This window comes from Emydura macquarii, unplaced genomic scaffold (assembly GCF_026122565.2).
Source record: "Emydura macquarii macquarii isolate MOO-44397 ecotype Brisbane River unplaced genomic scaffold, CSIRO-AGI_Emac_v2 contig_1477, whole genome shotgun sequence".
Taxonomy (NCBI): Eukaryota; Metazoa; Chordata; order Testudines; family Chelidae; genus Emydura; species Emydura macquarii.
In genome coordinates, this window is record NW_027131614.1 from 24,964,055 (window position 1) to 24,986,739 (window position 22,685).

At 39.7% G+C, this 22,685-nt stretch overlaps 1 protein-coding gene across 4 annotated transcripts in view; it reads right to left on the reverse strand.

Moving 5' to 3' along the window:
* SPIDR (scaffold protein involved in DNA repair) overlaps nt 1–22,685 on the reverse strand; it is a 335,554-nt gene that overhangs the window by 280,267 nt on the left and 32,602 nt on the right. For all 4 annotated transcript variants that reach the window (XM_067553805.1, XM_067553804.1, XM_067553803.1 and 1 more), the window contains 2 exons: nt 20,667–20,849; nt 11,956–12,122 (listed from right to left, as the gene is read on the reverse strand). In XM_067553805.1, coding sequence (XP_067409906.1) covers nt 11,956–12,122; nt 20,667–20,849 — 350 coding nt within the window. The remainder of the gene's footprint in view (nt 1–11,955; nt 12,123–20,666; nt 20,850–22,685) is intronic.

A 22,685-nucleotide genomic window follows, 5' to 3' on the forward strand; every position in this document is an offset into this window, starting at 1 on the left:
TGTCTGGTCCCAAAGCTCATATCCTGTGTAAGGCTTCCCATCTAGGGTCTATGGCTCAGTGGCTGGGATCACCCCTGCCCTTGACTGTCTGGGAGCAGGCGTCGAAGGACATGTGCCTGACTGGGCTGCCACAGCACACACGGTGTTATATATATTACATGGATGCGACCCACATAACACATAAATAACCACATATAGTAAACATGTTGAGAACCACTGGCATAGAGAGTACATTTAACAGTGTGTGGACGAGACCATGCTGGGAGGGGCTGCAAGCACTTTGGAGGACAGGATTAGAATTCAAAATTATCTTGACAAACTGGAGAAGTGGTCTGAAGTAAACAGGATGAAATTAATTTAAGACAAATGCAAAGTACTACACTCAGAAAGGAATAATCAATTGCACTAATACAAAATGGGAAATTACTGCCTAGGAAGAAGTACTGCCAAATAGGATCTGGGGGTTATAATGGATCACACAAGCTAAACAGGAGTCAACAATGTAATACTGTTGCAAAAAAAGCAAATATTCTGGGATGTATTAGCAGGAGAAGTAATTCTTCCTTCTACTCAGCATTTTTATGGCCTCAACTGGAGTACTGTGTCCAGTTCTGGGCAACACACTTTGGGAAAAGATATAAACAAACAGGAGCAAGTCCTGAGGAGGGTAACAAAAATGATTAAAAGGTCTAGAAAACATGACCTATGAGGAAAGATTGGAAAAAAAGGGGAGGGGTTAGCTCTCCACAGAAAGGGCTAAATAGTCACACAGGTTATTAGCCTGGAATGTGATTGATTATCCTGATAACGGAAGAGTTGTAAATATGAATTGTCATCTACAGGTGAACCAAATCTCTGTGCAAAACCAACAGCAATAAAGATATTGTATTTGCAAACTCTTCCATGACAGGAAAGATCCCGGAAGACTGGAGAAGAGGAAAAAGGTGGAGCCCTGGAACCATAGACCAGTCAGCCTGACCTTGATACCTGGGAAGCTACTAGGGCATTCTATAAAATATCCAATTTGCAAATACCTGGAGAATGAAGAGTTGATCACTAGCAGTCAGCATGGATTTACTAAGAACAAATCACGCCAAATCAGTTTGATTTCGGTCTTTGACAAGGTAACTGGTTTGATGGATAGGGGGAATGCAGTGGACATAATATACCTGGACTTTTGACACAGTCCCATATGACATTCTCATAAGTAATCTGGAGAAATGGGGACTCAGTAGAACTACCATTCATTTGGTTAAACAACCGCAAACAGAAAGTAACTATTAATAGAATGATGTCAGATTGGAAGGAGGTCTCAAGTGAAGTTCCATAGAGATCTGTTCCAGGTCTGGCATTTTAAAAAACATCTTTATTGATGACCCGGATCTAGGAATAGAGAGTATACTGATCAAATTTGCAGATGACACACAGCTTGGGGGGGGAGGGGGGTGTTTGCAAACACTTTGCAGGATAGAGGTAAAATTCAAAGGGATCTTGACAAATTGGAGAACTGGGCTACAGACAACAAAATGAAATGCAAAAAAAGACAAAATGTAAGGTGCTACACTTAGGGAAGAAAAAACAAATACAGAATGAGGGATAACTGGCTTGGCAGCAGCACTACTGAAAAGCATCTAGGAGTTGTGATGGATTACAATCTCACCATGAGTCAACAATACAATGCTGTTGCAAAAAAAAGCCAATGCAATTTTGAGTTGTATTAACAGAGGGATAGCATGCAAGTCACAGGAGGTGATAGTACCGCTCTACTTGGTGCTGGTTAAGCCTTACCTGGAGTACGTTGTCCAATTTTGTTCACTGCTGTATTGAAAGGATGTAGAGAAACTGGAAAGGATCCAAAGGTGAGCGACAAAAGATGATCAAAGGAACGGAATGCAAGCCATATGAGCAAAGGCTGAAAGAGCTGGGTATGTTTAGTTTATAAAAGAGGAGATTGAGGGGGGAACATGACAGCAGTCTTCAAATACTTAAAAGGCTGCCATAAAAAAGATGGAAAAAAAATTCTCTCTCTTGCCAAAGAGGGCAGGACAAGAGGCAATGGGTTCAATCTACAGCATAGAAGATTTAGATTAAATCTTGGGAAAAACTTCCTAATTGTAAGAACAGTAGGACCATGGAACAAATTGCCTATGGAAGCTCCTTCACTAGAGGTTTTCAAAAAGAGGCTAGATAGCTATCTGTCTTGGATGGTTTAGAGACAACAAATCCTGCATATTGGCAGGGAGTTAGGCTAGAGGACACTTGTGGTCCCTGCTGAGCCTATGTTTCTATGTTCTTGCTCTGCAATGGCAGTCAGTGGCGGCTGCAGCACTTCTTACACCCTATCATCCCCACACCACCTGGCAGTAAACCCTCCAAGCAGAGGCCAACAGCAGCATGAAAATAAATGCAAATACATAGCTGGCCTCTGCCACATGAAATAAAACAGGTGCAAAGTTATACAGATACACATCTGAGGAAAAGAAGCTCATTTGTCTAAAAGAGAAAACAGACACATGGGCCCGAAGTGACCAAGTTTCTGGAATCTGAGCCTTCCTAAATCCTCTAACAGCCAGAAAAATTAAAAAAGTTTTGTTCCCTCTTATCATATTCAGTAAATTCTGATAAGCGCAAGAAACAGAACTATTTTGTTTTATAAATTAAGATGGACATGGAACCTATATGCATAACACTTTTCACAAAGGGCATAATTCTACTCCCAAGTTCAGGGCAAAAAAACCCCTAAATTCAAACCGAAGCAGGCCCTAAATGTTTAAAACAATGAATCTGGAGATTTGGGAGCAAGGATATTTGTATACTTACTGCTTGTTTTTTTGTGGGGTTTGTTTTTGTGGGGTTTTTTTTTAAACTTCAAGTACAGACTTTTACATGTATTTTGTTTATTGCTGCATATTTTAGTGGCCCTTTGTATGTGTTTTCTGTTTTTGACATGGCCAAAACCTTCAAACAATACAATTTGATTTGAGAACTGGTACAGCATGAGCAGCAGCAGTACAAGATTCCTTAAATTACCCGGCCCCTCTGCCTCTCCCCTGTGCTGCAGCAAGCATTCTAGTGGTGAGATGGTATTTCACACTCATGGACCCATTCAATCTTCCACCTTTTTGCTGAGACAGCCAATTGTGAAGGTGTATATTTAATGGAGAAATAGCCACATAAAGTCTTGAGGATAAACTGTTTTTGTAAATATCTGTAAAATAATCTGGGTTTTTAAATTAAAAATTAGCTAGGAAGTTAGACACAAAGGCTGTGTAAATTAGAGCACTGTCAACAGTTTGGTGATCAAATCCCAATCTACTCAAGACAGGCATTTCTTACAATCTGATGTGCCCAAACTTCTTTCTAGTGTTGAGAATGGAATTAAAATCATTAATCAAACTGTTAGAAATAAGGCTTAACAAAACCACTAAATTCATAGCAGACACACATCATGCACGTATATCAGAATATCCAGAGGTTAAGACTGACCCTATTCATGCCAATGAGCGTCCTTTCCCATCACTTCGCTCCACAGTTTTCAATTCTTGCTAACACCTGATCTATACTTATAATTTAGTATAGCTGTCAGGGGGGCAAGGAAGGGGGCAACCTGGCATAGCAGCATGAATCTCTCTTGCCTCTCTCCAGTATTAAGAAAGTCCCTTCTGCAGTGTTACGAACAGAGTCATTGTTGCCTATAGGATCCAAACCTTAAAAACGCCAAATCCCTCCCATGGAATGCTACCTCTGGAAAACCAAAGAGGTCCATTTTAATGTTATTTTAAAACATGTGGTGGGAAGGAAGTATTTGGTACACACAAGCAGAGATAGCTATGCTGTCAGCTGCATTTAAGTTGTGGCTCTCCAGAGCTATGTGAGAAAGAAGATGAGGCTTAACTGAATCCTTAAGTTAAACAGAGCAGAGCTGGTAGATTAGTAGACCCACAGAGCCTAGTGTTTGCCCGTTTGAATCAGTGCAAATAGATCAGCCTAGCAAGAACAACATGCGCCATCAAGGCCTAAGCTCCACTTCATTACAGTAACTTCTGCTATTCATCAGGTTGTATGTGAATAGCCTAACGCACACAATAATATTTTAGATTTATATAGAAAAACATCCCAGAATATTTAAACTGAAATGTGGCCAGTTCTGAGCCACCCAATTTATAGAACAAGAGCATATGTATGTGTAGGAAAGAGGGAATTTTGGTCAAAGAAACGTCTACTCTCACAAAGAGTAACATGGATTTGAAGATATAAGTTGGATCATTAGGTCAACATTGGTCTAAGCATTGATGTCTTAGTGGTTTAAAATATTTTAGTTTAGAAAGGCCTATAATTCCTGGAACCACAAGTTCAAATCTCAACATAGCCGACTTGGCCCTTTATCCTCCTAAGTTAGATAACTGGGTGATGGTTACACTCAAACTCTGGCCCAATTAATATGAATGTGGAACCCTAAAGAAAACCAGTTATAATGCAGGCTACCACAACTCATCCAGGAGCACACTATATTCTACACTGAAAAATTAAAAATAGACTATTTCACTTTATTAAAGTGATCAAGTCAGTGGAAGCCAGTTGTCACAAGATACCAGTCTCCTGTGGCTACAGAAAGGCTGATTCCATTACAGTGCTCCATTATTAGGATATTATTTCTGTTATATCAAGTGGCTAATGTACAGTTAATCATTTTACCTGACTGATACAAGTGGGAAGTGACAGTAAACCATTACTGATGTGATGCATTTTGAGCAACTCGTTTTGAGAACAGGCCCAGTTAGTGTGTGCTACAGCCTAAGACCAGTTTATCCACAGAAAAGTAAAGATTTTCTTTAGAAGTATGCTATAAGGGTGTCTAATAAGCTTATTGATATTTTTGTATTTGTTTGTTCTGGATACAGAGCTTTCTTCATAGTGGGTCCATATCTCTGAAATTTGCTCCTTGCAGAAATATACTTTCAGGAACAGCTGCAAGATGTACCTCTTTGTCCAGGCCTTCCTAACTGATTAAATCCTGGCATCCTGACAAGCAAAGCTGCAGGCAGCAGGGAAATGTGGTGTTTTGTGTCTCTCTCATTATGATCATTAATATATCTCAATTTATGCTTTGGAAGGTGCCCAGATACCAGAGGCATGGATACCAAAATAAATACTTGCAGCAACACATAAATGTAGTAATCTTTTATCAATATTAAGTCATCAATCTGACTGGATGACAGATTACATTTCATGTTATGATCCAATGCCCTAAAATAACCTATTTTAAAATCTCTATTACACAAGACAAGTGCTAGACTCAACTTTCATTTTACAGGTAGAAAAAGTCTAGTGCTACAAGAGGAAGACGACAAAAAAGAAAGGCCCACACATATGCACAATACTTGTCTGGCTGGCTGCTCAAGAGACTGCTCACCCTTTGAGGGATATTTTTGGGATGACATGGAAGACGTAAAATTTACTTCACAAAAGACTAGGGCAGGGAGAGAGAGAGAGAGAGAGAGAGAGAGAAAGAGGCTAATCACTCGCTACCCTTTCCTATCTCATCATTTTGGAGCTAAGTTATTGAGGCAGCAATAAACGAGTATAGCAATTACTGATTTACACATGGCCCCAATTCTGGCAGATCAGAAACCCTCAGATGCAACCACACAGGTTTGTATCTGGAAGAACTTCATAACATTTTTCACTAAGGGAAGACAATTGCACTGAAGAATATTTTCTATTCTACATAAATCACTTAAAGCCCCCCATTGCCAATGCAATGCCAAAAAGCAGCAGAGCTTTTAGAACACAAGAAATGATCCATTTCAGTGAAGTCTGAAACATTTAAAATCTGCCAATGGTCTAGTTTAAGGAATACCCTTCGAGAACAAGATCCCCACTTGGAAACTTGTTAGCATTCTCTATTTATTTCTTTGAGGAAAACAGCTTTTATCGAAATTATAAATGTAACTTTTTTACCGAGTTCTTTTGCACTGAGGTTAGATATTATTAAAGATAAATTGCAGGCAGGTTTATTAAGTAAGTTCTGCAGCAAAGGATCTGCCTTAAAATAATTATTAAGCCTTATTTATTCTGCCTAGAACATACCAGGGAAGATATGATCCCTGTTCCAAGAAGTACACACTTTAGAGGCCGAATTCTCCTCACTCCATTCATATCATTAAATTCCTCTGGCCTAAATGGTATTAGTCACAAAAGGTGAGGAGATCTGGCCACACACCAGCCACAGACAATATACAACCTAAACATACAGGGCATCAGAAGAGTATCCAGGCTCCAAAAGAGGCAGATATTATATATTTTAATAAAACAGAGTTAACCTCCTTTAGGGGGATTAATGTTGAAGACTTCACAGTAAAGTGTTTTAGAAGTGTTCTGAAGGAAGAAAAAGAGGCCATTTGGCATGGATGGAGAGAGGCAGTTCCTAGTGTAGGAGGCAGCATGAGAGGAGGCATGAAATCTCATCTGAACAACATTAGATTCTGTTTAATCCCCTGGAATGAAAATATTTAAAATTTACAGTTTTTAAGAGATTATTATTTTTTTATTACAATAGGGACCTTTCATCTCTGAGAGGAGGCCATCAGCAAAAGCCACATTCTGGTTGGGTCATTCAAATTACTATTTGTAATGCAGTGAAATGTGCTCAGAGATTAGTGCTGAGGGGAACAGAGCCCTTCTAGAAAGCGTTACATAAGTATACTGGAAAAGAGGATACCATCATTTAGCATCAGAATCTCCAAGGAAAAGGTTGGTAGTGCCGCCCCACCTCTTTGGAAATTCTTGAGGAGGACCACTCCAAGGCCAAGCCTCACCAGTATTGTCTGTCCCTGATTTTTTGGTTAAGAAAATGAAGCCCATTATAGCTCAAAGGGTTTTTTTTCCCCATCTGAGCAAAAAAGCAAACACATTTTTCTCCATTCCTGTCCCTTCCCCAGCCCCAAAAAGGAGAGAAAACATACACACACTCCACCCAACTCTGGGTGGGATTTTCAAAACTGTGCATATTGACCTAACTCTGTTCCCATTGAAGTCAATAAGACTGAGCTAAGTTAGGCCACTGTTAAGCAACTTTGAAAATCCCTTCCTCTTTTTTAAGTGCAGGGCCTACACGTAAGTAAAAGCTGTGTGCGCGCATTCTGGTGTAATACACCCCGCTTATACATTTCTGTTTTTCCTTTTTTTAAAAATGATTTTTAATTAACACTAGAGAAAAGTAATTTTCAGATCAAACCTATTGAGATGTCATGGAAGGCGTCAGTCACAAACTTATTCATCTTTAAAAATAGCCCATGAAATTAGAGATCTAGCACACTGTAAAAATGGATAAATATTGCAGTAAAAATATTTTGACAGAATTGCTAAGCCTTCAGAACCTAACCGAGTGTAGCATATTTCTGAGTAGTAGAAAATAAATGTCACACAATTCTTCTAATTATGCAGACATTGTATTACGTTTCAGAGATTTAGTAAATACCACAAAAATATTGTATCTCAAATGCATCCCCTTTTTACAGTGTTAGGCCACTAAATTAATAGGCTTTTTTAAAAAGATTAATCTTCTAGAAAATGCTTTCCTGTTGTGTTTTTTCTCATATAGTTTGCCCTGATTTATTCCTACAAGGGTGCAAGTTGAAAGTGTTGCATAGCATGGTGAAGTGTACCAAAAATGTAAAGAGCCAGTAATTTACACTGGGGATTTACTCTCTTGTATGAGCCAGCTCCAAGAGTTAAAGTTTATTGGCCCAGGATTGACCACTCCCATGGAAATTCCCATAGAAGGGAGCTCTGTCAGAAGGAAAACTGTAAAGGAATCCTCTGAGTCCTGGTCTACACACAATTTTTGTATCAGTGTGAACTATTTTGCTCAGGGGTGTGATTATTTATTGCAACATAGTTATATTGGTACAACTGCTAGCATGGATGCAGTTATACCAGTATAAAGGTCCTTTACACTGGTATAGCTGATTCCCCTTTCCTGAATGGAATAAGCTATACTGACATAAGGGCATCCACACTGCGGTGGAGGGGGTTGTACTACTTTAAACTATACCGGTATGAATGTGGCACAACTTTCATGTATAGACAAACCCCAAGTGTATTCTCCTGGGATTGTATGAGGTGGGGTTGGGGCACTCCATTCCAGCTCTGTTGTCTAAGACTCCCAAGCTCCCTTAAATCTCCTTAAATGTGGATTTCAATGTGCAGAGAGTTAATTTGATTTCATTCTGTATCAATACTGCCCTGAATTCCTCATGGGGCTTTGCAGAGAGTGAAGGGAAGAAGCTATATTTATCTACATATCACTCATTGACTCCTGACGTATTTTGGAAGGGGAAAGCCTTTCTCCCTTTGTGCTGGTCAGATTGGGGTAATGACTTGAGAGCTGATGAGAGCCTATATGCATAAGTAAATTGTCATTAATATTAAATCATCTAACGCAACTATTCTTGTTTACAGATGTATGTAATCTTGTCAGACTCTCAGTTTTCATATGATTTCTAGGGCTCTACCACAACAGTTGGCAGAGCATGAAAAATTAAGTTGATGGGGAGAGTGACGAGCTATTCTTAGATAATACAGAGGTCCAAGCCATCAAGTTCTATAGAATTTAAGCTTCCATTAAAAAAAAAAACAAAAAACAACCCCAAAAAACCACAACCACTTCTAGCCTTTCTGATTGTGAAAATAGCCTTCCGAAGGGCTAAGGAAAAGGAAACAAACCAATGCAATACAGTCTTCCTGAGTCTACAGATAAGCAGCTTCAATGCCTACCTTTGTCAAACAGCAGTAAAAATGAAAACAAAGCCTATCAGTTTCACAGCTGCTATTCACACCTGTGAGCAGCAATGAAATTATCAGGAATCACATTAATGTCTCACTGCTGCTATTGCCTGGGAAAGCTACAACAAATTCAGGCACTGAAGAAACTGAAAAGGGGTGAAAAACCTAATAATTGGAGGGTGGAAGAAAGAGTAGAGGTATGGGGCATGGCTACACTGCAATTAAAAACCTGCAGCTGGCCCTTGTCAGCAGACTCAGGCTCATGGGACTCAGGCTCAGAGTCTGTTTAATTGTGATGTAGATGTTTGGGTTTGGCTGCAGCCTGAGCTCTGGGACCCTCCCACCTTGCAGGGGGAAATGCTCCTTCCTATTTACAGGATCTAGAAGGGATGAAGCATCAAGTTTATAAGTCATCTTACCAGTCAGAGGAAAACAGAAAGAAATACAGAGCACCATAAGCAGCTTTCAGGGACAGAGCTCTGTAGAAAAAACCTGCACCTTTCCCTTTATAACACAGGGTGTCACAAGGGCTAGGCTTTTCCCCAAGACATTGGAAATGGAGCCCTCTCCACCCTTGTCTTTAACCTACCAGTCAGAAGTAGATGTTAACCACTAGAACGTGTCTGACGAATTATTCAAATATTGCTACTTGGCAGTGATTCTACTCCACTCTTGTTTAGTAGACTGGAAACAGAACTCTTATTCTCAGACAGATTCTTTTTTCATAATCTTGGCCAGATTCAGCCCTGTGAAAGTAGTGCTATTCCATTGATTTCACTGAAGTTGCATCTACTTGCATCAAAATTCAGTTTGGCCCATTGTTTTCACACTCCAGTTATCTTTAACAACTGATATACTGCTTGTTTTCCTTTTGTCTAGAATAGCACGTCACACCTTAAGTCTGACACTTATCTCATATGTCAGATTTGATGTGGACGTGTGTATTCATCACACAAACACAAAACAAAAACTACACACACCTACCTGCACCCCTTCTGGGCAATTTAACCTGCACAATGTTTAATTGCCTCTACAGTGCATTAAGTGTATTCAATTACCTATTCAATTCAATTCCCTATTCAATTCAATTACTGTTCTAAATCCAATTTTCTCTAGAATTCATGGGTAATTTGTTACTGAAAAGTAAAAAACCAAATTGTTAGTTTATGGCACCCTCTACTGGAAAGTCTGGGAACATACTTGTATAATACTATTAACTTTTAAATGCAAGGTTTATATCAGAAATCACTTCCACCAGCCCCATAAATTTGTATTTTGTTTTTATGAGTGCAATTTTGAACATCAAGTTTTCTGCATGCTAATGGCATTTGTGAACAGTAACTGTCATCTAATATCCCAGTTGAAGCACAAAAATCAAGTTGGCATACACCAATCCAAGATATGGGGCAACCCAAAAAAAATGCAGGCACCTTAAATTTGCATGCCTAAGTTTTAAGACAACATTTGAAAAATGGGTGCATAAGGATAATGGATCTTCTGCAGGAGGAAACAGGTAATCACTTTATTAAAAACATAAGAATGGCCATAATAGGTCTGACTAATGGTCCATCTAGCCCAGTATCCTGTCTTCCGACAGTGGCCAATGCCAGTGGCTTCTGAGAGAATGAACAGAACAAGGAAATTATCAAGTGATTCATCCAGTCCCAGCATCTGCCAGTCAGAGGCTTAGGAACAACCAGAGCATGGGGTTGCGACCTTGATCATCTTGGCTAATAGCCATTGATAGACCTACCCTCCAGGAACTTAATTCTTTTTTGAACCCAATTATACTTTTGGCCTTCACAACATCCCCTGGCAACGAGTTCCACGGGTTGACTGCTCATTATATGAAAAAATACTTCATTTTGTTTGTTTTAAACCTTTTGCCTATTAATTTCATTGGATGATCCCTGGTTCTTGTGTTATGTAAAGAGGTAAACAACACTTCCTTATTCACATTCTCCACACCATTCATGATTTTACAGACTTGTATCATATCCCCCTCCACCCCCTTAGTCATTAGTTTTCTAAGCTGAACAGGCTTTTTTAACCTCTCCTCAAAGGGAAGCTGCTCCATACCCTTAAATCACTTTTGTTGCCCTTGTCTATACTTTTTCTAATTTTAATACATCTTTTTTGAGATGGGGCAACCAGAACTGCCTGCAATATTCAAACTGTGGGTTTACCATGGATTTACGTAGTGCCATTATGTTTTGTTATCCATCCCTTTCCTCATGGTTCCTAACCTTGTTAGCCTTTTTGACTGCTGCTACACACTGAGCAGGTGTTGTCAGAGAATTATACACGATGACTCCAAAATCTCTTTCTTGAGTAGTAGCAGCTAATTTAAACCCCATCATTTTGTATGTATAGTTGGGATTGTGTTTTCCAATGTGCATTACTTTGCATTTATCAACATTGAATTTCATCTGCCATTTTGTTGCCCAGTTACCTTTTGTGAGATCCCTTTGTAACTCTTCTCAGTCTGTTTTGGACTTAACCATTTTGCGTAGTTTTGTATCATCTGCAAATTTTGCCACCTCACCGTTTACACCTTTTTCCTACTCATTTATGAATACATTGAATAGCACCAGTTCCAGTACAGGTCTCCGGGGGACACTGCTATTTCCCTCTCTCCATTCTGAAAACTGTCATTTATTCCTACCCTTTGTTTCATGTCTTTTAACCATGAGAGGATCTTCCCTCTACTCTACATTTATTACTCAGTTAGTGAGTAACAGTGTGCACCTCAGAGGTTATCGTAGCACAGGAAAGCTGCCTCAAGGTCTGATACTGAAACAGTCTGTTTTGGCACAGCACTCTTACCTTAAGGCAAAAAGCCCATGCCATTTAAACTGCACGTTACACTATATAACTTCCATATGAATTAATTTTATTTCCTAAATCAGATCTCGTGTGACAACTTAAGAACTATAAGACACAAAGTCTATTGCTCTATTCACCGGCCACACCGCTTCCCTTTTGTAGGTTTGGGGAAAAGTGAGAATTTGAAATATTCTTGTTTATGAAACTCTGTTTTAGAGAGAAGAGGTAAAAACAAACAAACAAAACAAAAAAGGCCTCATGTCCAACCCAAATCAGTTCTTCCAAACCTTAATATGCTGTACAGTTAGGTTTTGTTTTTTTGAAGCTGAAACATTTTCTCACCTTTCGAAGTTCATTTTCCTTCTCTTCAACAGGCAAAGAATTACTGCTTGCATAAGAATCAGAGTCCGATATGTCCAATGCACTGTCATCTTTTCCTGATCCATTACATTCATCAACACCATCCCCAGCATTACTGTCCTTCTCCCAATCAATGAATTGTGGTTCACCTTAAAGTATTTGTTAAAATTAAAGACATATTTCTTAATTAGCCCAATGTGTGTCATTCCGAACTATGAATTCATCAATACTGATAGTAAACATGCTGTTAAATCACCTCTAATTCAGAAATGTAAGTGATGTTATTTAGGTATATTCAATTGATATTTTTCTTACTCTTCCCATAACACACAAAACAACTCTGATAGCATCTTCTATAAAAAGATGTATACTTTGCAGAGCTAAAAATAGTACAATTATAGACTAGCAAGTAAATACTAACTTTTATGGAGGCGAATCTGAAGATTGCAGAGTGAATATATCCATATGCAATCTGATTGGTTAACAACTCTTCCAGACTGCAATAGTATTGTCTCTGAGAAGGTAGTGGTTTTTTTAAATTATTATTATTATTATTAATCTGGTTACATTTTCCAAAAGCCCTAGCTCATGTTTGGCTGAGTAAATCAAACAGAGGGTAAGAGAAGTAAGAGATAAGGGAGAAAAATCTACATCTTCATCAGAAATGTAAAACAAAATAGAGAGTTGATGACAGAAAGATACATGACGACTATTCCAAAGGAAAAAAATCGTATAGACTACAGGTGACAAGATTATGCAGCTGGCAGCGCACTTCTAGTGCAGGCAGGCAGGCAGACGATAGCTCTCCTTGAGTTAGCACGCTAAAAATGGAAGCATAGCTTGCTGTAGCACAGGCTACTCAGCTGCTCGAGATAGCCACCTGGGTATGTATGCAGGGGATACGGGTCAATTTGTAGTCAGGGGGCTAGCCCAAACCATCACTCATTCTATCCCTGGCTACAATGCTATTTTTAGCACAGTAGCTCAAACAGAATTAATGCTCATCTGTCTACCTGAGCCAGGAAGCACACTCCCAGCTGCAAGGTAGACACAGACCAGACAGGCTAATACCTGGTCCAATCATGCCTCCAACTCACCCCTTCTTCCCTCCAATTTCCCCCAAAAATATGCCTCTTCTCTCCACTTATGGAACCCAGCTCAGTTTCAAAGAAGCATTAACAAGACAGATGACAAATATACAACTGAATATATGAACATGGAACTAGCCAGTTGCATGTTAATTACCACCAATCACATGCTTTTTATCACAGCCCAGTCCCCATTCTTCAGCTGTAATATTGGATATTTAAGTCCTTATCCTGCACAAAGATTATCTTTATGACCCCATGGAATCTAATTTACTTTAATGGAACTGCATCAGACATAAGGGCCTCCTCACATGGATCCCATTTCAAAATCTTTTGAAGTCAGGGGAATTCTGTGTTGGTGCAGCAGTCTTCCCTACCCCATGCAGTAAATTGCAGAATCAGAATCTAAGGGCAAGTTCTACAGCTGCACGGCTGCAGCTATGCCACTATGTTGTAGACACTTGCTATAGCAATGGGAGGAACTTTTCCGTCGCTGTGGTTAATCTACCCCTCCGAGGGGTGGTAGGTAGGTCAATGGAAGAATTTGTCTGTTGACCTCGTGGCGTCTACACGGGGGCTTAGTTCCACTTAACTATGATGCTCAGGAGTGTGAATATTTCATACCCCTGAGGGACACAGATAAATTGACCTATGTTTTAGGTGCAGATCAGCCCTGAGACTGTAAACTCCTGAGGGGAAGGGATTTGTCTTGCTTGTAAAGCATGTAACAAACTTCTAGCTCCATTCATGCAAGTGTAGACAGAATGGAGAGTGAAAGTAGAGAGACCATTGCTTGTGAGCAAAGTTGAAGCAAGTCCATGGGACGTTTTAAATCTGGGGGAGGGACAAACGGGAGAAGGATGGTTAGAACAAATAAGGAGTTGCAGAATTGGTCAAATTGAAAAGGATAGTACACTTTTTTGTTTTGAGAGAGAAAGCAGTCTGAGGCAGCAGCATTCTGTTCATGCAGGTGTCTGGAGACATGGGGCTTGGAGAGGAACACGAATGTTTAATTGAACATTTAGATAAAATTACTGTACAGCATCATGTCTAAAGCACTAGATTTATGGCTATATTAATAGAAATTAGTGGTTTGTCAATGGGAAGGGTTCTTTTTAAAACTAATTACATGCTAGCAAGTATTTGTAAATGAAAATACTTTATTAAAATCTTTACAAGATAAAATGAATAAAAGTTACTGTAACTAAGTCACTGTACACTAAAATTGTCTTTTGCACTTGCAAAAATTGTCATAATTCTCATTTCTAAAAAATTTGTAAGGGGTTAAAACTGCCTTCCCCACATTCAACATACTTTACTTATTTGATGGCTTCTTTAGAAGGTGTAGAGCAGTGGTTCTCAAAGAGGGGTGAGCAGAGGTCTTCCAGGGGGTACATCAACTCATCTAGATATTGGCCTAGTTTTATAACAGGCTACATAAAAAGCACTAGCAAAGTCAGTACAAACAAATATCATACAGACAATATCTTATTTATACTGCTCTATATATTATATGGTAACATAACATGCATATATGCACTTTATTAGACGTGCTTTTTATGTCATGTACTGATGCATGCAAGCATGTTAATGAGGTTCAAGTTGTCATGGGGTGTATGCAGTTATGATGTAAAAATGGATAGACTTAAAAGGAGGAGCTCAAAGTGACAGTAGTGGTGACAATGAAAATTGTAAGAAATGGAAAATGACTGAAAAAAATCCCATGGTCAGTTCTACGAAAAATATATTGCTTTTGGATTCATAGCTACAAATAGCAATCCACTTCAAGCTTTGTTCCTTTGTAGAGAAGTTATTAAACAACAGAATGAAGCCAGCTCATTTGCAATGACATTTGAAGACAAAGCACCCTGTGCATGTGGGTAAGCCAGTAGAATTCTTTTAAAGAAAGCTTTCTAAGTCCCAGACTTCCCTGCTTAAAATGAAAAAAGCTTTTGTAAGCACTATACCATCTGCAAGTAGTGCAAGTTGATGAAACTTGGGGTACGCAAGACAAACCAGACTCCTGAAAGGGATACAGTAGTTTGGAAAGTTTGAGAACCACTGGTGTAGGGTATTGTGCCTCAGGAAAGTCAGAGGGGGAATCCACTACATTTTTGTTTTTAAAACAGTGAGAGAGAGTTGGGGGGAGAGTGAGAGGGTCTGGATTTTCTGTAATTTCTTGATTTTCAATTGATGACTTATGTATTTGATGGACTATTTCCACCAAAATACATATTTCATAATATTCTTTTTTTTTTTTTTTTTTTATTGTGGTATGGACAAAACAGCCTATATTGTCTTGTGGAAATAGCAGCAGGGGGTTTTTTGGGTTGTTTTGGTAGGAACAATACAAAATTATGGACATTTTGTCTTTAAAAACTAAAATCTAAGGGGAGGATCTCCAGACTCCAAAATTTGCTACTGAATTGCTGCAGGAGGGTGGGGAGACAGGAACAATACAATTTTATGATAATGTGAGAGAAATGATAGGCTGAAGAGATTTCTGATCAGCTTTAGACAACAATCTGGAAAATGGACTATTTCAGTGAAAACCAAAGAAAGTTACTACAAAATTAGTGAACTAGTAGGTGAACTAGTAGAGGGCGTAGATGAAAGGAGGTCTTCTAGTGATCTTGATTGCAGATTACCTTTTTCTTTTATTTATTGCATTGTTTTGGGAAAAAAAGTTCTCATTTTGTGCAGTAACTGTGGTTTTTTGAGAAGTGCCCCCCCAAACAGGTGCTCCATCTGAGATGAGCATGTGCCTCTCAAGCCCTTGATCGGAGATTTTCCATTAGTAGTGCAATATCCATTTGTCCCCATATGTGCTCTATCCAACCTCCTGCCATGCTCCAAGCACACACAGAGCTGCACAGACAAATTTCCTAGAGTTTCTTCTTGGTATGTCGAACATTCCAAAGCAGAGGGAAAGGAGGGCAGGTAGTGGAGCACTCATAGGGACACACTTTTCAAAGAACTACAGTTACTGCACACGGTGAGTAACCTTTTCTTCTTCAAGTAGAAACACCTTATCGGTGTTTCATTTCAGATGGCTCTCAAGCAGTATTCTCACAGGGAGGAAGCAGCTGCAGAATCAAGTCCAAGACTGAAGATAGTACAGCTGAACCAACTGCCGCATCAGACCTAACAACATAGACCAAGGCACAGTGTTTAAAAAAGGTATGCACTGAAGCCCATGTAGCAGCTCTGCACATCTCAGACACTGGAATGTTTTTGAGTAATGCTGTGGCAGTTGCTTGAAATCTGGTAGTGTGAGCTATAATCTTTAGGGGAGGCAAAGCACCAGCTGCATCACAGCAAGTAGTGATATACCCAGAAATCCATCTCGACGGTCTCTATGAAGAGATCATGGTCCCCTTTGATTGTTCAGCGATGGAGGCAGAGTCTAGGTAATTTCAAAATTGATTGGTCTTATCCAGATAAAAGGCCAATGTCCGATGTACATCTAACATATGAAGGGAAGTCTCCCACAGATTTATGTGGTTTAAGGAAAAAAATACCAGTAGATGAATAGACTGTTTAAGACAGAAATCTGACAGCATCTTAGGTAAGAACTTTGGGTGCAACTGTAGGAAGACCTTGTCTTCGGAAAAATATAAATGGAGGGTCTGCCATCAAGGTTCCAATTTCTCGCACCCTATGGGCTGACGTGATAGTTACTAGAAAGGCCATCTTCATAGATAAGTGAAGCAAGGAGCAGATCACCATAGGTTCAAATGGAAGTCCCATAAACAGTGGTTCTCAACCAGGGGTATGTGTACCACTGGGGGTACACAGAAATCTTCCAATGGGTACTTCAATTCATCTAGATATTTGCCTACTTATGTAGGCTGTTGTAAAAGAAGCACTAGCGAAGTCAGTACAAACTAAAATTTCATACAATGACTTGTTTATACTGCTCTATATACACACTATACAGTGAAATGTAAGTACAATATTTATATTCCAATTGATTTATTTTATAATTATATGGTAAAAATGAGAAAGTAAGAAATTTGTCAGTAACAGGGTGTTGTGACACTTCTGTATTTTTGTCTGATTTTGTAAGCAAGTAGTTAAGGGAGGTGAAACTTGGGGTACGCAAGACAAATCAGACACCTGAAATGGGTACAGTAGTTTGGAAAGGTTGAGAACCACTGCCATAAAAGATTTGTAAGTACCAGGTTGAGATCCCAAGTTGGAGTAGGATCCTTAACATGGTGGCAAAGATACCCCAGACCCTTAATAAATATTGAGGGCATAGGGTGCACAAAAATAGAAAACCCCTCATGGGGAACGAAAAGGTGATACTGCAGTGAGATGAATCTTAATAGAGCTAACTGATTAAAAAGGAAGAATCAAGTTTAAATCCAGCAAATAATTGAAGATAGCTGAGAGCAGAGAATATTCAGGCAGAAGGCAGTGACTAACTTCAGTGGTTGAAACTCTTCCATTTCTGAAGGTAAATAATTTGAGTTGATTCCCTGCAATTGCTTAATAATATCTCCCGTCGAGTAGATGGATTCTAATCCCACAAACCACCTCGGAATCATGCTTGAAGACTAAAAACCCCTAGGTTTGGGTGAAGCACATGGCCCAGGCTCTGAGAGACAAAAGAGACTGTCAGAAGCTTGAGCACCAGTTGGACACACAGGTGAAGCAGATAGGGATACCAAGCTTGTCTCAGCCAGGTCGGACTTCCCGTGGATATACAGAAATGAGAAAGAGCACAGAGGGGTACCCTTATGAGGGATGTTTTTGATGTAGTAGATCCTGGCAAGCACATTGAGGTACATTTTCATTTGGATCGGCAAGCCCAAGGGGAACGCCCTGATGCTTATTTGTAACGTAAAAAGATCCTATGGCAAGCTATTGGGCATGAGGAGGAAAGTCAAGACCTTATGAACACAGACTTTCCAACTCGTTTCATAGAAGGGCTACATCCACAAGTAAAAGTTGCTTTGGGTACTCTGAATTTAATAGCTATGATGTGGGAGGCACCGTTACAGAGAGTTCGGCAAGCTCATTTACTAGTGAGCCAAGCCTTCCCTGATAAGCACAAAGTGAAAGCTGCTGCACAGACAGAAAAATTGGCTTCTCAGATCACCTTTCAGAATCAAAGGAGCAAAGAAAGGTGATTTAGTCCCTGAGGGAGTTAATAGAGGGCACGGCTGAGGGCGAAGCTATGGGAGGATCAATCCCCTGCACTGGTTACTGTGGAATCGAGCTCTCCAATATGCCCCTAAAGCTCTAATTGATGGCAAATCAAACAATCAGCTGGCTGAGCTGATTTGTCAGAAGGAAAGGGAGTCTCGCACTCCGGAGAAATGTGTTGATGAGGGTTAAAGGCCGACTCCACCTCCTGAGTGGAAGCCCTCAGAGACATAGGGGTGGGGCCGGGCGTCCCTGAATCCCCTGATATATGTGGCACCTTTAACTATCTGGGTGGATTTTGAACAGGGGGCGTTCAGACAGCATATGCTTGTAGAGATGCTGCTGCACTGCTACAGACTGGGGACTGACTAGCTAAGCAGCAGTTCTGCAGAAAAGGACCTGGGGATTTACAGTAGACAAGAAGCTGGATATGAGTCAACAGTGTGCCGTTGTTGCCAAGAAGGCTAACAGCATATTGGCCTATATTAGTAGGAGCATTGCCAGCATATTGAGGGAAGTGATTATTCCCCTCTATTCAGCACTGGTGAGGTCACATCTGGAGTTGTGTGTCCAGTTTTGGGCCCCTGACTACAGAAAGGATATGGACAAATTGGAGAGTCCAGCAGAGGGCAATGAAAATGATTAGGGGGCTGGAACAAATGATTTATGAGGAGAGACTGAAGGAACTGGGCTTGTTTAGTCTGCAGAAGAGAAGAGTGATGGGTGGGGATTTGATAACGGCCTTCAACTACCTGAAGGGGGAGTTTCAGGGAGGACGGAGCTAGGCTGTTCTCAGTGGTGGGAGATGACAGAACAAGGAGCAATGGTCTTAAGTTGTAGCATTGGAGATCTAGACTGGATATTAGAAAAACTTTTTCACTAGGAGGGTGGTGAAGCACTAGAATGGGTTACCTAGGGAGGTGGTGGATCTCCATCCATAGAGGTTTTTAAGGTGTTACTTGACAAAGTCCTGGCTTGGATGATTTAGTTGGGGTTGGTCCTGCTCTGAATGGAGGGTTGGACTAGACGACCTCCTGAGGTCCCTTCCAACCCTAATATTCTAAGATTCCATGAACGCTGTAGTAGGGTATAGCTGCCTCAAGCACGGAGTACTATTTTGAGGGGAGAAAATGTGACACTGTGGGGTGGAAAAACTGACATATGCAAGAAACAAAATGTCAACTATTTAGAAATCCAGTTGCTGTTTATTAACTACTCAGAGAAAAGTCAGAAGTTCAGAAGCTGTTCAGATTAGGAAAAAAAAAATATTAGTTAAAACTTATTTCACTATCTCTCTCTCTCACACCCCCACACATTAGAAGTCAAATTAAAGCATCTCTCCCCTCTCCCCACCCTCCCTGCTTCCGCAATCCACTAAACCCTGGTTTACATTCAAGGAAGAGAAACCTCATTCATTAAAAGTATGAATTTTGTTCCACAGTTGGGAAGGCTAGATTTGTAGCACACTTTTCATTGTTCACTATGTATACTTATTGTAATTACCGGATATTTTAAATGAGAGTATTAACAAAGGAAATGATTAGATGTTTATTTTATTACTTTTGGTTCTCCCTCTATAATCAGTTAATGTAGATCAGAGAAGAATGTGCAATAGTACATGGGTTCATGCAGATTAATGCTGCTCTGGTTGTTAATATTTAGGTGAATGGTTACAAATTTGTGCACAAAACAAATATTTTTCTTCTTGAATTACAGTTTTGTCTTTCTTTAGACACTGGGGGCAGAGAACAAACAACCCAACAGAAAATTTATTGTTATTAAGTCAGGGAGAAAACCTTTTATTAGACAGAAACTCAAAGTATCATGCTGTACTATATATGAGCTGTGTACACAGCTGAGCAAGAAAAGTTGATCAAAAATACCAGACGTAGAGAATTGCAGGAAAAAAATACTATACACAGAAGTCTAGGCTTGATTCATCAGATAGGCACAGGAAGTGCAATTTACACCCACCTGTATCTGCAGGGACACCACTGTCATTGGTAGAAGGGAGAGGAGAAATCAAGATCGGGTAAAAGCAGGAAGCAATATCACTGGTTGTGTGGGGACTGAAGGTCTGGAGGCTCACAACTCCACTAACAGCATGGACAAAGGAGTTAATGTACCATCCTATAAAGAGCTAGTCATACTATTTCAATATACTGTGAATAGTTTTTTATCTATATTGAATAACTTATTCCTATGTCATTCTTTCCAATTTTCATCTCATATTTTATACTTTTTTGTGTATGGTCCATTTTTGCTAATACTGTTTAGGGCCCATTCCTGCTCCCAACGAAGTTAGGGGGAATTTTTCCACCAATTTCAACTGGAGCAGGATCAGAGCTTTAACATTTTGCCATAATTTCAAATTATTTCCTGTATAATATTTAAAATTCAACAAACACAGGATTTCTTTCCAAAAAGCACTTGCAAAACATTTGAACTTACCTTCATTACTCCTGTCCTCTGACAATAAGTTATGCTTGCTATAAGATTTCTGTGCTTTGGAACCATGACTCTTTTGGTTATAGAACCTTGAAATCAGTATTTTATTTTCATCATCTGACAAGTCACTGCCACTAGAGCTCCATATTATGTCAGCAAACTCTGAGTTCTCAGCTGTAGAAACTCCTATCAGAGAGCATGAGACAGTGTTAGTATACAACATCAAATCAAAATGAGTTTCTAAACTAGTGAATTTAAAATTAAACTTGCATTCTTTTTGAGCTGAAATAAATTCTAAGTCCTGTCCCCACATCAAGGGCAACTATTTGAGTATCCATGCTTAATATTAAAATATTACAGCATTTACCACTTACACTTTTAAAATATAAAGCATTATACATCTTCATTACAACTCTGTGAGATAAGAATTAACATCTCCATTTACAGGCCACAGAGCAAGTCAGTAGCAGAACCAGGACTAGAAATCTTGAAACACTCTCCTGCTCATTCCTCTAGATCACAATGTCATGCCCAGATTCCACCTCTGCACAGACACTTTAAATATTTAAAGCCTCAACTAAAATCAGTTCTTGGATTATTTTTTTGTTTCTACACAGAAAACTAACAATTTTTCACCATTAATCATAACAAAAAAGTTAAGATACAGAATTTAGCACCTTTTACTGTCATAAATTAGAAAAGGCAATTAAGCTGTTCAGGAGTAACTAAGAACAGCTATTTATTCACAGACAACTGGTGAAACCAAGGTAAAGTAGAGATAACGTAAAGACAACTGATGGCTATTCCAAAATATCTTTTTTTTTTTTTTTTAAATGGGTAAAACAAGTCCTGCAGCACTTTAATGACTAACCAATTTAATTTCTGCAGACATCTGACGAAGTGGGTTACAGCCCATGAAAGCTTATGCCTGCAGAAATTAAATTGGTTAGTCTTTAAAGTACTACAGGACTCTCGGTTTTTTTCCTGTATACACACTAACACGGCTACCCCTCTGGAACTTTCCCCCATTGCTATCAATGCATATAAAGGAGGAGGATTATGGCTTAGCAGCGCAATGAATTTCAGTTATGGACCAGGCAGGCACAAGCAAATGAGATCTCCTATTTCCTTCCACTATGAAGTCTGATGTCACATTTTGAAAAATCCAGTTGTTGGGCATCAGGTACGGGAGGATGGGGGGGAGGGCGCAATAATTATCTCCTCCCACCCTCAACACAGATTTCTTTCAAAAATCTGGAAAAGCATAATTTTGAACTGCTAGACAGCATGTAAAAGAGATGCCCTTTATCTTACTTATTTTTAACTCAGGGAACCTAACAGAGGCAGCAGAGCCTCCGGGGCATATGGCGTAATAGAGGTACTAGCTACCTTCTGCTCCCAGGACTGGAGGCAAAGCGGTAGGAGTGACACACCGGAAGAGAGACTGTAAAACCTGTTGTGGATTTCAAACTCCTGTGAGGAAATGTGGAAAGAGTCTGCAGCAAGGTAGGGCAGCTGCTGCTTCTCCAAGGGGGAGGCGACTGATCAGCAAGGGAGGCTGGAAGGTTAGGGAAGCTAGAAGACCAATATGAGCGATTTTGACTGAAGAATTTAAAACAGCATTTAAGAGCAGATTCTGACATACTAAAATGTGACAGGGCCCTGTCAGATCTCACAAGCGATATGGGTTGCGGCATGTCAGTAATTAGATAGGAAACTACCAAGGAACAAGGGGTGGTCCAGGAAATGATGTTAGCGATTCCACTGGTGACGCTTTACCCTCAAAATAAGACCCCAGAAAGGTGATAAGTAACACAATGCTGCTAGAGTGTTACCTTCTGAGCAATGAAACTCCTACCACTTGTAGTCACTAATGATCCCAAAGCATTTTGTACACGGATAGAGTGCTATCCCTGGCCAAATGATCAAACTTCATCTCAAGTAATTATAACTTAAGTTCTTCCTGAAGTTTCACCTGGATACAGCATTATTTTTCACTTTTTGTCCTAAACCAAAATGTAA